The sequence below is a fragment of the Solea senegalensis genome, linkage group LG16, assembly GCF_019176455.1.
Source record: "Solea senegalensis isolate Sse05_10M linkage group LG16, IFAPA_SoseM_1, whole genome shotgun sequence".
NCBI lineage: Eukaryota > Metazoa > Chordata > Actinopteri > Pleuronectiformes > Soleidae > Solea > Solea senegalensis.
In genome coordinates this window covers 654,032-670,179 of record NC_058036.1, presented here as the reverse complement: position 1 = coordinate 670,179, position 16,148 = coordinate 654,032, and the positions used below count along the sequence as shown (strand labels likewise).

The following is a 16,148-nucleotide window of genomic DNA, read 5'->3' as shown; positions in this document are numbered from 1 at the left end:
AGAAACTCTCTCTTTTCTTACAATAAAAATCATACAATCGACACCTCTTGAAAGAAAAGCGAAAGTGTCAATTTCCAACTCTAGATATCTCAGGGAAAGTTTTTTTTTGCACTTATTTTCCCTTAAGAAATGGGCCACTTTGCAGTCCAGAACAAAATGGCCACATACGTTAATATTTCATTCAGGAGACAGATGAAACAAAATGAGAGAGAGAAAATATTTAGCTCTCTTGCTCCAGGGAAGTCATATAATGCTAATATCCAGTGTTACGCTTCATCTGCTGCATGTGCATGTTTGCACTTGTTCCCTAACATTTTTTACAGGACCACCAATAACCAATCAGTTTATCTTAAGGCTTCTTAAAAAGTCTATACTTTGATAAGATAAATGTTTTTTTTGAATTTTCTGTTTGTGGCTGAGCACGACTGTGTTTTATTGGTCTTGCATGCAAACAAACCCTCACCTGTCAGAGAAACCTGTGATACTAAAACCTTCAGTGCCTCAGGGTGAGAATATGAGCAGCCTCATTCTGTCAGGGAAGAAAATTGTGATTTCAAACAAAGACGGACAGAGTTCTCCTCTAAGCTCCACAGAAGCAGTTTGCTATTATAATGTGTGTCAGGATTTTTCCCGCATTAATGCTGCTGTTTTTTGCCCAAAACACAAGCAGGAGTTCAGTGCTGAGGTGAAGCTATCACCTGCTCAAAGACCAGTTTCTGAGGCTGTTCTGGATGAGATAACCCAAGTGGGTGGATTACCTGCTCAGGAAAACAAAGAAGAAAACGTTATGACGATGGAGAAACTAGTTGTGGAAGTACCCGAATGCTCTGCCATGAGGAATGTCTTCACAGAGATACAGCCACTGGTCGGGACTGGACGCAGCATTCAGGTATGAAGTCTGTTTATGCGTCTACCAGATGTCGTTAATTCCTCCACATAGAGGCTTTAGACGCAAAGAAAACATGAACAGGAACTTCAAAAGTCATGGTCTTTTGGCTCTGTTGACATACATTCACTCTGGACACAAAGCCACTACTTACCTGAGGCAAATGTAGCATTAAACCTACAACCACAGAACAAAGAGCTGACAAATTTGGCTGCCACTAAGTTGGAAACAAAATTTTTGGCAAATTTTCTTTGACTTTCTGTGGTTTTATTGTCCTATTGTGAGGATTTGAGACGCCTCATGCTAAAAAATTAAAGGTGTTGAAGATGCGTTAGCCTCAAGTGAGTGACATTTTTCTGTCATCCACTCACCCACCCGGACCGCACCATACCATTAACTCCAGTACCCCAAAAGGAAGGGTGCAAAAAATGGAATGGATTTTTTTTTGCATACGCAAAAAAAAATACGTACCAAACTGAACTCCACTCGCTTTCATTGACTTTGTACTGTATATAATCTCTATAAACCAAAGAAACCACTTCCATTCAGTGAGTCAGAATATGGATATATTAAACACAGACCAGTAATTCTAATTAGAATAACTGTGACTCTCAATGGGACAAAGTACTCAGAATTAACCTTTCAAATAATTCAAAATAAGCAGGATGTGGCTGGACTTGATGTTGTTTAATGTTTAATCACAGGAGGAGGCACCAGAGACGCTGGTGACGCCCACCAATGATATGGAGGCTTGTCTACACAGACTGGTCGCTCAAATCCTGAGTTGCAAGAATCGCCCGGCTGATCTCAGCCCAACAGCAATGGCCCGGCAGGTGGAGGAAGCTCAGGTAGCAAAGGTTCAAAGTCTTGAATTTGAATTTGAAGTCTTAGTAATTTGCTTTTGTTTGGTAATAATCAACCTGTTCATGAACAATACAGGCTTTGACCGATTTGTTCTGTGTGTTTACTCTCACCTGCTGAGTACAGCAGTGCAGAGACGCTGCACAGGCCCAGGTGTCTTTGCTCTGTCACCTGAGAGGAGCTGATGCTGAGAACGGGGACGTGTTGGACGATCAGTGGAGCGCCACTGCTCAGGATGCAGCTGCTGTCATCCATAGCAAAGAGGCCGAGCTGCAGCTGGTGAACGACTACTGTGGACAGATCCAGACAATCAGGACCACAGTGGAGAGACAGGCCGCAGAACTGGACGATGTGAAAACGTGAGTTCTTATCTCTGTTTAGGTCCTATCAACATGTATAATTTACCCTGACAAATGTTCTATTTATAGTTTTTCAGCCACTGGACAAGTTTTTCTTCTCACCATCTCAGCCTCAAACTCTGTTTTTGTCACAGTTAAAGTACAATCATTGTCCTCTTTTGTGTGGTACGATATGACTTCAGTGGGTCAAGGAAGCAAAAACCTGAGCTTTTATTGTATTTGTTGGATAAACATTCCTATCTGACACAGCAGCATCAACGTAGACCAACTTGCCTTGTTTGTTCTTTCTCCTATCTTCTGAGATGTGGTCATGTGATAAAGTCACATCCAAACTTTCTCTAGAATCTTGTTAAGAAAACAAATTGGACTAACCAAGTAAGGTATATTTGATATTGTAGAGGGCCCGCAATATACACTTATTATGCAGATGATACTTTGCTATTATATTACGGTTTGACGCTAACTTCACTGTCTTTCTTCTAGGTCTCCAGAACAGAGCAGCTCCAAGGAGGCAGAGAAGCTCTGCTCCATACAGAAGAACATGGAGGCAAACAGAACAGTGTTTGGAGACTTGCTCTTGATCTTCACCAAGTTGTGTCCTCACCTCAGCCAGTCTGAGCGAGCGTCCGCACACGCTGAGCAGAAGAACCTACTCGAGAAGTGGAGAGGCCTGGAGAGAGCCACGGAGAGGAACCTTCATCACGCAAACGTCACTTCCCATGAGATCAGCAGCATCCAGGCGCAGACGTTAACCCTCCAGGAACACCTGGATGCAATTGAGAAAGATCTTGAGGGCAAATCTCCTTCAGTTACTCAGTGGAATTGCAGGAAAGCTCAGCAACTGATGGAGGCAAATGCTGAGGTTAAAGCCGCACAGCAGAGATACCTCTATCTGCTGCAGATTTTAGAAACACTGTTGCTCAGCTCACGGTGGGAGGCGGAAACAAAAGAAGTACAACAGCGTTTCCAGACGATTGAAGATAAACTGAACCACACCGAGGAGCTAGTGTCCACCCACACCCAGACCAGCAGCAACCCCGTCATGGAGAAGATCATCACAGTGATGAACGATGGCCTCGTGTGGGCCAAACAGACCGAGAGTGACATTGAGGGCAGAAGGAGGAGGGTGCCGCTCCTGCCTGAAGAGGTTCACCACCAGCTCAGAGATCTGAAGAAGCTGCAGTCTGAGGTCATGGGCAAACAGGGCCAACTGGAGTTACTGGTGGAGGAAGTGACGGAGCTCCTTCCACAGCTGGACCAAAGCGAGGAGGTGCCCATGGTTCGTGCTTCTCTTCAAACCCTCGATCAACTCTCAAACTCCACTTCCGATAAGCTAGCTGCAGCTGTGAGAGAGATAGAATCAGGGCTTCAGACCAGAGAGAAGATGTCAGAGCAGATTGCTGATCTGGATTCATGGGTGATGGCTCATCTGCACCGAGAGGCCTCCAGGGCTGAAGACGGGGAATCGAGGAGCCAGGCCGAACTGGAACGTAGAGCTCGTCAGATACAGGAGACGCTGACTGAGGCTGATAAACTAGCTGCTGTCTGTGAGGCACTGTTGATGAAGAGCAGAGATATTTCCTCTGAACTCAGTGTCTCAGAGAACTGTCAGCTTTTTGAAAAGCTTTCTAATCTACAGGAGGACATCAGAGCTATTAGCAGCTACGAAAAGACCAACAAGAAGGAGCTGGACGAAGTCCTCCAGACTGTAGATTCAAACAAGAAAAACCTGGACGCCATTGAACAAAGCTTGAGGCAGATGATGTTGGACCTCAGCAGACACAGGTTCCCCATCACAACTGAGTCTCTGCAACCTTTGAAGCCTTTCAAAAACCAGATCCTGGAGCATAAATCCCAGATTGACCTCCTGCAGCCCTGGATTGCACAGGAAAAGGCAGTAGAACTACACACTGTCATTTCTGAAATCCACAACAAAATCATCAACCTGGAAACTAAATCCAGAGACCATGAGAGGTACCTGAACATGAGGAAACGTGTGGAGGAGCTCAGGGACCAAGTTCAGGACCAGGTTCGACAAACCAAAGAGGACAGCAAGGGGCTGAAGGAGAAGTACAAAATCTGTCAGACCCTCCTCATCCAGTTGCCTCTGGTAAAGTGGTTTTGTGAGGAGGCTCACTCTGAACTTCAGACGATCATCTCTGACCTCTACCCTTCTCAGCAGTCAGCAGAAAAACAGAGGCTCAAACAGACCGAGGAGAACCTCGACATGTGGCAGATCATGCTCTACAACAACCTCAGCATCATCGAGTGGGACCTGCTCAAGGAACTGGACCTTGAATCGGTGAAAAAAGACACTCAAGTGTTCCTTGTATTGGTCCAGCAGCAGCTTCAGAAACACACCGAGCTGGAGCCTCATGAAGCTGCGGTGAGCGAAGAATATCAGAGGGTTCTGTCTTTGAAAAAGACGATGGAGTCAAAAATGAGAGTGGTGGAGATTTTAGAGCAAAAGAAGGGAAAGAGAAAAGACGGAAAACAAGATCTGACAGTGTTGAGGAACTCTGTCCTCAGCGACTGCGACTCCAGAATGGCAAGTCGCTTTGTTCCCCTCTGTTTTTTATTGTTCATGTTTGAATTTGTTCTCTTGTTGTATTTATGTATATAAAATCAGTTTCAAGATCAGGTTCAAATTTATAATTATCCTTTAACTGAACTGCAGGAAAGCGTCCTCCAGGCCAGGGAGTCTCTGAGAGGCTACACCAGTGCCGTGAAACGAGCCGCGCTCTTCCTGAAAGACGTCGAGGTCTCTCTGCTGCCACCACACAGCTCTGCTGGACTCTGCAGCGAGAGGCTGGAGGAGATCCAGAAGGCTTTGTCTGCGCTGCAGCAGCAGTTCCAGACTCACGTGGAGCAGCTCCAGAGTCAGTTCTCTCTGCATAATCTCCTGTCGCCGCAGAAGGCCGAGCAGCTCCAGGAGAACATCCTGAGTCAGCTCCTGGTCAGGATGTCCTCTCTGCAGGCCAAAGGTCACCACCAGCTGGAGTCTCTCAGCAGGTATCACAAAGAAAAAATCCTGTCTCTTCAACGGGAGTTGGTGGTTCATGTATCTGTAAATATTGTGGTGACTGATAAAACGCTTTGTGGCCGTCTTTCAGGTGTGCAGAACATCACAGAACTTACATCAAGTGTGGAGATGAACTAATCCAGCGTGTGAAGAGTGCAGAGGAGAGCCTGCTACAGTTCATCTCTCAGAAACCCACCTGTCTCTCTGACTGCACTGACCAGGAGGCAAAGCTTGCGGTACGTACTGTCACTGACCGAGTGGCCGCAGTCTTTACCGCCGTCTCTTTCTCGTCCGTCGTTAAAGTTTCCCTCTTCTCGTGCAGGCTCTGTGTGAGGAGGAGGAGTCTCTGCTCAGGCGCATGTACGACATGAAGGAGTGGTGTCCGGAGCCGAGCTGTCGCGGCGGCAGAGAGGCCGCGGTGACCGCCGTCTGGAAACGAGTGACCAGACTGTGGCGCTGCACCCGGGAGCTGGCAGCTCGCAGTAAACAGAGGATCGTGGAGTGGACGGAGGTCAACAACAGCGTGAGTTTGAGCTTTACGTCGCACATCGGTGACAATAACAGCGTCCCGCAGTTTGGTAACTCATTCTCCATCAATACATCAAAGAATTTAACAGCAGACGTGTCATTAATCATGGATAATCCGTCTTCTATTTCTTTATCCTCCACATGAGGGTCGCTGGTGCCAATCCCAGCTGACATAGGGCGAAAGCCGGTGGACACCCTGGACAGGACAGCAGTCCTTCACAGGGACACATATAGAGACAAACACCCACTCAGACCTACGGTCAAAACCAGGGAAATGAATGAAACGCGTGTTCTCTCCTCCTCGCAGGTGGAGAATGCATCGACTGTGCTGGACCAGGTGGAGGCGGAGCTCCCTGATACCTCGCAGGTGAAGGCGTCCGCTGAGGAGCTCCATGACCTGCTGCAGTCCTGGGAACAGTACCAGGACCGACTGGACTGTGAGCACCGATCGCTGTCGGCACTGGAACTGCGCGCCGCAAGAATGCTTGGTGTCCCCGCCCACCTTGAGGAGGCCCCGCCCACTCCACTCTGTCAGCGGCTGCAGGCGATGCAGGCCCGATACGGCAGGTAGGACTTTTATTTCAGAACTTCAATCAAATCACAAAATCACAGCAGCGGAGGGTTTAAACACCTACAGCCGCTGCTCTGTGTGTGTGTGTGTGTGTGTCCACAGTGTGAAGCAGAGGAGCAGGGAGGGTTTGGAGGCGACCAGGTCAGAGCTGGAGCACAGAGAGAAGGTCCAGAAGGATCTGCAGGGCGTCAGAGTTTGGCTGCAGGCTGCAGACGCTCTTCTGTCAGAGATGGAGAGAAACAACAGCACACAAGAGCTGCAGGTGAGACACACGGCTGCTTTCATGCTTTTAAAACACATGCTCTCTCAATGATTTATGGTGACAAATGAATGGTATTATACCTATTTTTGGTTTTAATTTTAATGTTCTCCTGCTTTTAAAACTCTGCATAAACTCAGTAACCAGACTAAACTTCTTTATCTTTCCCTTCATCTCTTTGTTCTTTTCTCTTACTCTCACATTCTTGTCACATCGTAAGATAGTTCTCTAATTATAGGAAGAAGGTTTCTCGTTATAGTGACATTCTTTTCTTGTTTTTTTCACCAGGTTTTAAGTCATAATCTGTAAAAAGAAATGAAATCAAAATCTGTTAAGAAAACAGACAAAAACACAAACTGCTTGTTAGAGATGATAAACAGGGTGTTTAGGTTAGTAACCCTGAGTGCTCACGCGGCACAGGTGCACTGTTGGTAAATAATACACAACTCCTTATATGGACTTTCTGGGTGTGTGTCTTTAAAGGGCACATATTCAGGCTTCTATCATCTTCTGTGTTGTTGAGTCAAAGTCATGGTTCATTTTATGTCAGAAGTCACAACCTAGACATCGTCTTTATTTTATTTTATAAAAAGAAAAACTGAAAGAAGACACTCTATATTGCATGTACATGTATTCTTATAGCCTCTGTACAATCATATACGTGTTTACAGTGTAAATGCTCTGAGTTCTCAGGGTTAAAGTTTTGAATGAACGACGACAAAGTGACCGTTAAATATGAAACATGGGACCGTTGGTTTGGTGTTCAGTGTCTGACACAGAGAATCACATCACTCTGGCCTTTGTCCCACAACCTGAGCAGAGGCCAAGTGCTGCACACACACACACACACACACACACACACACACACACGCTGAACTCCCTCCCTCTCTCGGAGCAGACAGCTTTTGTTCCCTGTTGTAAGTCGATCTTCCAGGTTTCCTCAGTTTCAGCTGTTGTTCTGCTCTTGTGAGGACTCTTCACATAATGTATTCACGGGGAAAACTCCACAAGCCTGTAAACAAACAGTTCCTCTGAAGGAGCGAGGACATCGAGGACAAAACATGAAACATTCAGTCCTCTCTGTTAACTGTCTGTAGGAAATGGATATAACTTTTCATGTGGCAGTGGAATTAATCCTGAAAAAACATTTTTGTTAAAAAAAGAAATAAATCTCCTTTAAAATGTGATTTTCAGAGTTTTTTTTCCATCCTTATCTCAAAAAATTATTTTCTTCTGTTTTTCAGAATTAATCAGACAAGTTTCATTGAAAAATTTTGGATAATTTTTCATCCCAAAAAAATATTTTCAGATACATTTCCGTGAAAGTGTGATTTTCTGCTCTGATTTTCTGATTTTTCCATCAAAATATATATTTTTCGCTTAGTTTTTTTAATCTAGATCTTTTTTTCTGGAGAAAAAAAGTCTGCTATGTTTGAGGTAAATTTCCCTTCAATTTCAGAATTAATAAAAAAATCCAAAATATGTCATAATTTCAGAAAAAAATGAGCCAAATATTTTTTTCCACAGTCACCGGTGTGCAGGGACAACTTAGATAAGACACACACACACACACACACATGTCAAAACTGATGACGTTTCTCTTCTCTTCTGTCTGTGGTGTTAGGAGGTCCACAGTCAGCTCTATACCCAGAAGGCTTTGCTGCAGCGCATCATGGAGAGTCTGAAAATGAAATACTCTGACATGGACACGCCCATCCCGGTCGAGATCGAGGGTCAAATGCAGGAGGTCACTCAGTCTCTGCAGGGAGTTGAAGTCAAGGTATGTAGAAGTTTTTACATATTTACAGGAATCTTCACGAGTAAGAATCTGCATGAGTAAGAATCTGCACAAGTCAGAATCTTCACGGGTCTGCACGAGTCAGAATCTGCACGGGTCAGAATCTGCACGAGTCAGAATCTGCACGGGTCAGAATCTTCACGAGTCAGAATCTGCACGAGTCAGAATCTGCACGGGTCAGAATCTGCACGGGTCAGAATCTTCACGAGTCAGAATCTTCCGTGCGGCTGTTCCTCAGTGTGACTGTTGTCATGTTTGTTTGTGTTGGTCAGGTTGGCAAGGCCGTGGAGAGGAGTGGTCCTGTCCACAGGCTCGGGGCGAAGCTGTCCGAGCTCCAGGCTGGACTGAGGTCAGTTCAGGACAGACTGGACCAGAGGAGCCCGACCGTGATCGAGGCAAAGGTCACTCAGAAGGTGGGCGGACACCATAAAACTGATGAAATAGACTCATTTAGGACAATATGATGCTTAAAAACATGTCTTCCTTCCCGGTTGTGTCTGCACAGCGAGTGTGGGACGAGCTGGACGTGTGGCACTCGTGTCTCGCGTCAGTTGAGGTGGACATGCAGGACCTGGACAAACCTGAAGAGGCGCTTAGCCTCACGGAGAAGCTGGTGGAGGTCCAGCAGCTTCACTCGCAACTGTCCAAACGGGCCGAGCAGAGGACCACGCTCCTCAGCAAGGTCAGAAAAAAAAACACGTCACTTTGTCTCATTTGTTTCACATGTTTGATCGAAGCTTTAAAACTGTGTGTGTGTGTGTGTGTGTGTGTGTGTGTGTGTTTCTGCTCAGACTCACACGTGGCTTCAGGAGCATCGCGAGATGATCAGCAGCTCCAAGAGCTGGATGGCAGAAGCTCAGTCGTGGCTCGCTGCTCCCTGCACCTACACCACGTCTAAATGTCTGAGCAGCCACGTTCAGTCTCTGCAGGTTAGAAGAACACTGTCATGCTTCAGTCTGAAGCCTGGAGCGAGAAGTTCCATCTGGAAGTCACCAGAGAAGTGACCGACCTCAGAGCAGGAGATAGCGATGTGGTGTCCACAGCTTTCCTCACTCTCGCCTTTCTTTTCAGATGGTGTTGAGCGACTCGGCTCAGATCCGCACCACACTGCAGGGCTTCAGCTCGGTGCTGCAGGAAATGTCTCAGGTGTGCGAGGTCACCGCCCTCAAACAGCAGCTGCTGGACGCCGACCACCAGGTGGCCGAAGTTCAAGACGGCTTCACCGCTCCTCTGGCTCACCTGCAGCACGCCGCCGCCGTGAGTCCATGAGTTTCTCCTTCACTCTTCTCTGAGATGATGATGATGATGATGATGTATTGTGTCTCATCGGTGGCGTCTGGATTTCTAGGAGGTGGAGGCCATCGAGAGCGAGGTCAGGAGGATGGAGAACGACGTCACGGAGATCAAGACTTCCTTATCGTCTCCAGAGGCTTTCCCCAGTCCGCGAGAGGAGCACCTGAAGGTGAGATGAGGACCAGGAAACAGGACTCTATGTGTGTGTGTGTGTGTGTGTGTGTGAGGAACTGAAGTCGTGACTGACTTCCTGGTTTGCAGGGGGTCGAGCGAAGGATCCAGTCCATGAGGAAAACAGTGGCCGAGATCCAGAGGTGTAAGCCAGGCCTTTGTCTTCCAGAGAAGGCAGAGGAGACTCTGACTGTCTTCTCTGTTGTGGATCAGCTCCAGACTCAGCTGCTGGAACTGGAAAAGGTCAGTCCACCAACCATCGACCGACCAACCAATCAATTAACCATTTAAGTTTAATTGTTGACACAACACGAGTACAAAGGTTCAGGTATCGCGAACACGGCGACCAATGAAGAGGTCGTTTTATCGTACTTGATCCGAAATAGACTGAAATACAAGTGTATTTGGCGGTGGTGGAATCTAAAACCACTGAAGTCGTCCCTAATCTGGATTATGACTCGTTGGTGTGGCCGATGAGGGGGATTGATGACAATTTCAGTATTTCTGTATGTCATAAACGCCTGTAAAGATTCTTCATTGCCATTTCCCTGAACTTGGACTCATTGGACGATGAACCCTACACTGCCCACGCGATTTCCGTTTTACAGACAAATTTTACGGACAAACGCTCAGTTCGTCTCCCTCTTAATGTAATTGGGCTTTCAGGCCAACGCTTTAAACTCGTCTCCTCTGTTTTCCCCTCACAGAAAGTCCCTGCTCTGTTCATCCAGCAGCCGGCGACACCGGTCCAAACCAAAGCACAGTCAGCCGAGCAGAAGACCAGCGAGGTGGAGGACGAGGTGAGTGCGAGTCCAGTACTGTGCTTTCATCCAAAAGAAAATGACATTAGTCCTTGAATCCTGCGTTCACACTTTGGGTTTAATGCCTCAGAAACAATACATTGGATTTTTCCCTGAATGGCGACGTCATGTAACTGTCTTTATCGTGAGAGCACACACAGAGTATGAAAGCGGCACAGAAACAGGAATCAAGGGGTGAAAAAAAGGTTAAATGCAGTTTTTACAGGCATATAAACTGGGATTGAGCACAGATTAGAAGTCACTTTGACTGTTTCCTTGTGTTTTCATCTGCTCTCTTTGGAAATCTCACCCTTAATGTGTATATATGAACCGGTTTGATTAAGGCCTGACTAGACAATCATCTTGTTTTAATAAGAATCTGCCAACTGGGGGCGTATTTCATGAATGTAAACATCTTAAATTGAATGAAAGTGGTCTTCAATTAGTCTTAATTTGCTGTTTCCTCAGAAGGAAGACGCAGAGGACGGCCACATCAAAATTGTCCACGTGGAAGACGACGTCCTGAGGAGAAGTGGAGCCGCGCTGTTGACCGTGGAGCGGTCAACACCTGAGCAGAGACGGTCGCCTGACCCCGCTCAGGTAAGACGAGCAGGGAGACGTCGTCCCGTCACTGATGAACACTGTGTCCTCACTCGTCTACATGACACTGTGTTAGTAAACTGGAACAAAGTCCAGAGAGTGTGTTACTAACATGTTATTAACAAACGGTGTGAAATACTCCTCCTGTGTGTTTTCCCCGCTTGCCTTAAACTCATTTCTCACTTCTTCTTTTCTTAATTTGGCTTCATTCAATCCTTTAACTCACAGGCGGCTCTGGGACAATCGACCAATGTTTGCGGCTTTGCTGTGAATTCATCACAAGTAATATTTTCACGTCCTTAAACATTATGTTGCCATTTATTTAAAAAGAAATATTTTTCTCCTGAAGTTTAAAACATGGCTGCCAGCAGGATCATCAAGAGGAAACTGAAGTTTGTAAACCACTCACTCTCCCACACCAAACCCCATAGAGAAAATCAGTCATTTTAGCTCACAGGGACACAGGAGCTGCTGGTCTACTGCTGCCTCGTGTGGTCACTTTGTGTCACTGAGGTCAATCTAAACAAAGGATTTTAAATGCCGAAATCACAAAATAAGACATTTGAAGTTAGTGATGGAGGCAGCAGTGGATCAACAGCTCCTGTGAACTCATGTGTGCTGTGACGTTAAAATCACTGATTTTCTCTATGAGGTTTTGTGGAGGGAGAATAAGCGGTTTACAAAATATAGGTTCCTGCTCGAAAAGTTCAAATAAAGTTGAATAAATTCATTCTGAAGACTTGACATGAGACATGAGACATGAGAGACTTCATAAGGCGAGTCTCTCGTAAAGTGGTTAAAATACGTTTTTTTTATGTCCCCACTGGCAGAGCTCATGTTTTGGGAAGAGCACATGGTGTCGTACCTGTGTGTGAGACACTCAACGATCACATCAAATAATCCATAACCACATTTTAATTGAAATTGACAGATTTAGTTTACATTACACTATGTAACTGATATCTACATGTGAGTGAGTGCAAGTAAACATTATTATATAAAGAAACATCGTGTGCTGCTTTTAGTGCATAATAAAAAAAACAGCTCAGTGTCCCAGGTGTACTTTTGACTCCGCCCCCCGCCCCTGCTCCCGCCCCCACCCCCCCTCCCTCCTTGCCCCGTGTTTCCATGTCAACAGCACGAGCACCAAGGCAAAGTGCTTGAAGCTGAAGAAGCCGCAGAGAAAAAAGACAGCAGTGAGGAGCAGGGAGGTGTTTGGTGGTGGCTCTGGGAAACTTTCCTGGGCTCTTCTGCTCCTCCACAGGTAAAGAAAGAAAGGCTGTCAAGAGCAACAGTGGAGACCAAACTCAAAAACTAAACCTTCTCTTCTAACCCTCACAGACCCTCAGTCAGATACTTTACACAGTTTCCACACTGGATACTAGAAATCTATGAAAGTTTCAGTTAAATGAAAGATTTCTCATCATTATGTTACGACTACACAGCTGTGTGGATAATCCCTGACCTGGGTCACTCTGCTCCTCACATCTACTACCTTCATCCTTCATTCATCTCATTAATCTCTTTTCACCCCGTTCCCTCCTCTGGATTTTGTTCTTCCTCTAGAGGGCAGTGTGGGTTAGGCTTTTGTAACGTGACTGAACGAGTGTTCTCTCTCTCTCTCTCTCACTCACTCCTTCACAAGTGTGAACATTTTCAGCTGCGTGTGAATAAACAGATTATTTCTAACGTGTCCTTGTTGGTGTCAGGAGGTGACGGAGGTTTCAGGTCCAGAGGTGTCTGAAGCTCCAGAAGCTGCTCCTGAGGTTTCAGGTCCAGAGGAGTCTGAAGCTCCAGAAGCTGCTCCTGAGGTTTCAGGTCCAGAGGAGTCTGAAGCTCCAGAAGCTGCTCCTGAGGTTTCAGGTCCAGAGGAGTCTGAAGCTCCAGAAGCTGCTGCAGGACAAGGCTCTGAACACAGTCCAGAAGAGACACAGGTAACTGTAAAACCTCATTATTGTTTCTCAGCCTGCTTTTCAGGATAAGTGTGGACATATTCAGTATTTCTAACCTGATGAGAAATGATTTCAAATGGACTCAAATTGAATATTTAATGGTTGATTGTTGTTGATTTCAGCCTTTGAGAAAATTGATGCTCAAACCCAAAATTGCAGGTCAAAATCTGAACCTCCCTCTCGTAGGAACCTTTGACTTCTTCTCGAACTTTTTTCTTTTCTCTGCAACAAAACCCTCAGAAGTCCAAACCAAGAACACCAGCTACTACTCAGACCTGATCTAGATCTTCCAATTTCTATCTAACCGTAGACCTCTTCTGAAATAAAGCCAAGATTCCAAGTCTTCAGGGATCTTCGAGAGCTCACTTGTGACTTTTAGTATTTGGTATTAAGTATTTTCTTAAAAAGAGCCACTGGATTGTTCAGTAGAGCGGGGAACACAGGATTTAACGTAACTAAGTTTTACGTCAGTAACGTTTGTGTCCCTTCCTTTAACCGAGTGTCTGAGTAACTGTGTGACTGCGTGTCTTGTTTTAACGGACTGACCTGACTGATCTTCTAACCCTGCTCATGTTTCTTCAGGATGTTGAGGGCGACACTGACATCACAGGAGCAAGTTCATCAGAGGCTTTATCAAACCCTGTGGGCACAGTCACAGCTCAGTCCCTGCCTGAGAGCATGGTAAACACCACCGTAACCACCGTAAAAGCCTCCAAACCCGACTCTGACCCCCAGCAGAAATGTGTCGTCTCCTAAATCTAGAGCTTAGAACCTTCTCCCTTCTTCTAGGAGCAATCCTGCCACACCAGTGTTTTCTACAACTTTTGAGTCTGTCAATCTTCTCACCTCTTTGATTTATGACTTTTAAATCAATTCAACAATCAAATATAGATTTAAAGGCTTGTCTTACATTTTCTAGAATTTAACACTTAGTCTTTGTGATCAAGTTATCCTTAGCAAAGTCTATAATTCCAAACTGTACCTCTACCCTACAAAATATGTTTTCTAGAACTAAATCTCCAACAAATACAACTACAACTGAAAAATATATCTGCCACAAAATCTAAACTTACCAACACTGGCGCCTCAGTCCAGAGCTCAGATGATGGTCCTGCGTGGCTCTTTTTCTCGACAATGTCCTTATGACTCATCGTTTCATCTCAAAACTAGAACATTTTTTTTTAGTTTCTTCTACAGCCTGCTTTAGAACTACCAAACCTTTCCAGATCCCACTTAAAAGGACCAGTATCTTCTGGAATTACGTCTTGGAGAAAATTGAAACTCAAACCCAAGATTCCAGATGAAAATCTGAACCTCCCTCTCGTACGAACTCCCTTCTTCTTGATCCGTCGACGTCTTCTAGAACTTTTATCCTTTCTCTGCAATAAAACCCTTCAAACTCCTGATCTTTGGTAGAACCAAATCTAGAACCTCGGCCACTTCTAATCTACCAACCATAGAACTTCTTCTAGAATAATGCTACGATTCCAAGGTTTCGGGAATCTTCTAGGACTCACTTGAGGCTTTGTCCAAAACTGCCAAAAAATTGAAACGTTTAGAAATTAGTCTAGATAGATAGATATAGATATTAGTCAGCTACTTCTAATCTAGATCTTCCAGTTTCTCCAAACGTAGAACTCTTCCTAGCCAAGACTCCCAGGTCTTGGGGAATCTTCTGGAACGAGACCTGGAGCTCACTTTTTTCCAAAAACTGCTGACCTTGTAACTTCTAGAAATGATTATTCTTCTCTAGACCTAAAGTCTAGAACACCTGACGTGTTCTAACACAGACCCCTAGATGCCCCAACTTCTTCTAGATATCTCAAACGCTACAGTGCATTTACATGGCAGAGAATTCCAGATTTGTGTGGCCTATGTTTACACAGGACTTTTGCATTGGTATTAAAAGTATAAATGAAAAATAAAGGATGGGGGGAAGCAGTTTTTTTGGGAGGTTAATGCGTGTGTTTTACGTGAAGGATTCAGAGTCTGAACAGAGTCTGCGGTCGTCAGGGTAACGGTTGTTAGAGAGCAGACTTTCTGAGGTGGATGGTGTTTAACAGTCATGGGTTCGTGTTTTTATAAAAAGGCAGAAACAAACAAAGTGTCCTTATTTTTGTGAACCATATTTTTTTAATGTGTCTCTTAGGGATCGGTGATTTAAAGAAAGCTTATTGTTTTACTGTCTGAGCTCATTTTTGCAAGTAAATAAACGTTGTCTGCTTGCTTCTATGCATCTGCCATTTTTATTTCCATAAGCTAAATATGACATAAAATAAACTGTTGTTAACACAGTTGTTCAGCATAATCAGATTTACTCTCCACGGGACAGATTTTAGTGATTATTTTCAGATGATTGTGGCCATGAAAATGCACTGGTTTGAAAGTGATTAACACTCTGCCGCTGCAGGTGAAAACCTCCATATGTCATTCACTTTAGATTTCATCGGTTTGGAAAACTGCAAGTTGCACTAAATCAACAGCAACGATAAAAGATTGACGTAAAAATAAAAACTAAAAGCCTAAAAGGCTTTGGACGTGTGAGGTTTCCATGTGCGGTCATACTGAGATGTCTCACGTTCTATTATATAGCATGTGCTGAACCTGTAAATTGTCTTTCCACTCTGTCCACATATCCACACATGATACACAAATACAAACAATAAACCACCACTCCTGCGTCGCTCTTTTTCTGTGTCAGGAGCTCGTGCTGGATCAGACCTGATCCCAGAGAGACACCCTCAGGTTTAACATGTGGTTCTACGACGGACCGACACCTAACTGTGCTGTGTTTGCCTCTTGTACAGCAGAGAATCCACAGGGAACGGGCAGGCAGTGCTCTGAATACAAGACTCACCTACTCCGGTTTGAGTCTACGAGTCTTTATCTCAGTGTCAGACTTTTCCAACAAGAAACTGAAGTTTGTAAACCACTCACTCTCCCACACCAAACCAAACCCCATAGAGTAAATCAGTGACACAGGAGCTGCTGGTCCACTGCTGCTCCACTGCTGCCTCGTGTGGTCACTTTGTCTTCATTCAGATTGAC

At 45.1% G+C, this 16,148-nt stretch overlaps 1 protein-coding gene across 1 annotated transcript in view; it reads left to right on the top strand.

The window, feature by feature from the left end:
• LOC122783437 overlaps window positions 1–15,773 on the top strand; it is a 58,070-nt gene extending 42,297 nt beyond the window's left edge. The window contains exons 41-62 of the mRNA XM_044048230.1: window positions 668–889; window positions 1,591–1,734; window positions 1,874–2,106; window positions 2,590–4,654; window positions 4,784–5,118; window positions 5,220–5,364; window positions 5,451–5,651; window positions 5,964–6,223; window positions 6,330–6,489; window positions 8,111–8,266; window positions 8,557–8,697; window positions 8,790–8,966; window positions 9,076–9,213; window positions 9,356–9,541; window positions 9,633–9,746; window positions 9,839–9,991; window positions 10,456–10,548; window positions 11,017–11,148; window positions 11,377–11,430; window positions 12,287–12,412; window positions 12,858–13,082; window positions 13,683–15,773. Of these exons, the coding sequence (XP_043904165.1) occupies window positions 668–889; window positions 1,591–1,734; window positions 1,874–2,106; window positions 2,590–4,654; window positions 4,784–5,118; window positions 5,220–5,364; window positions 5,451–5,651; window positions 5,964–6,223; window positions 6,330–6,489; window positions 8,111–8,266; window positions 8,557–8,697; window positions 8,790–8,966; window positions 9,076–9,213; window positions 9,356–9,541; window positions 9,633–9,746; window positions 9,839–9,991; window positions 10,456–10,548; window positions 11,017–11,148; window positions 11,377–11,430; window positions 12,287–12,412; window positions 12,858–13,082; window positions 13,683–13,856 (5,634 nt within the window). The 3' untranslated portion in view covers window positions 13,857–15,773. The remainder of the gene's footprint in view (window positions 1–667; window positions 890–1,590; window positions 1,735–1,873; window positions 2,107–2,589; window positions 4,655–4,783; window positions 5,119–5,219; window positions 5,365–5,450; window positions 5,652–5,963; window positions 6,224–6,329; window positions 6,490–8,110; window positions 8,267–8,556; window positions 8,698–8,789; window positions 8,967–9,075; window positions 9,214–9,355; window positions 9,542–9,632; window positions 9,747–9,838; window positions 9,992–10,455; window positions 10,549–11,016; window positions 11,149–11,376; window positions 11,431–12,286; window positions 12,413–12,857; window positions 13,083–13,682) is intronic.
• Window positions 15,774–16,148: the final 375 nt, after the last annotated feature.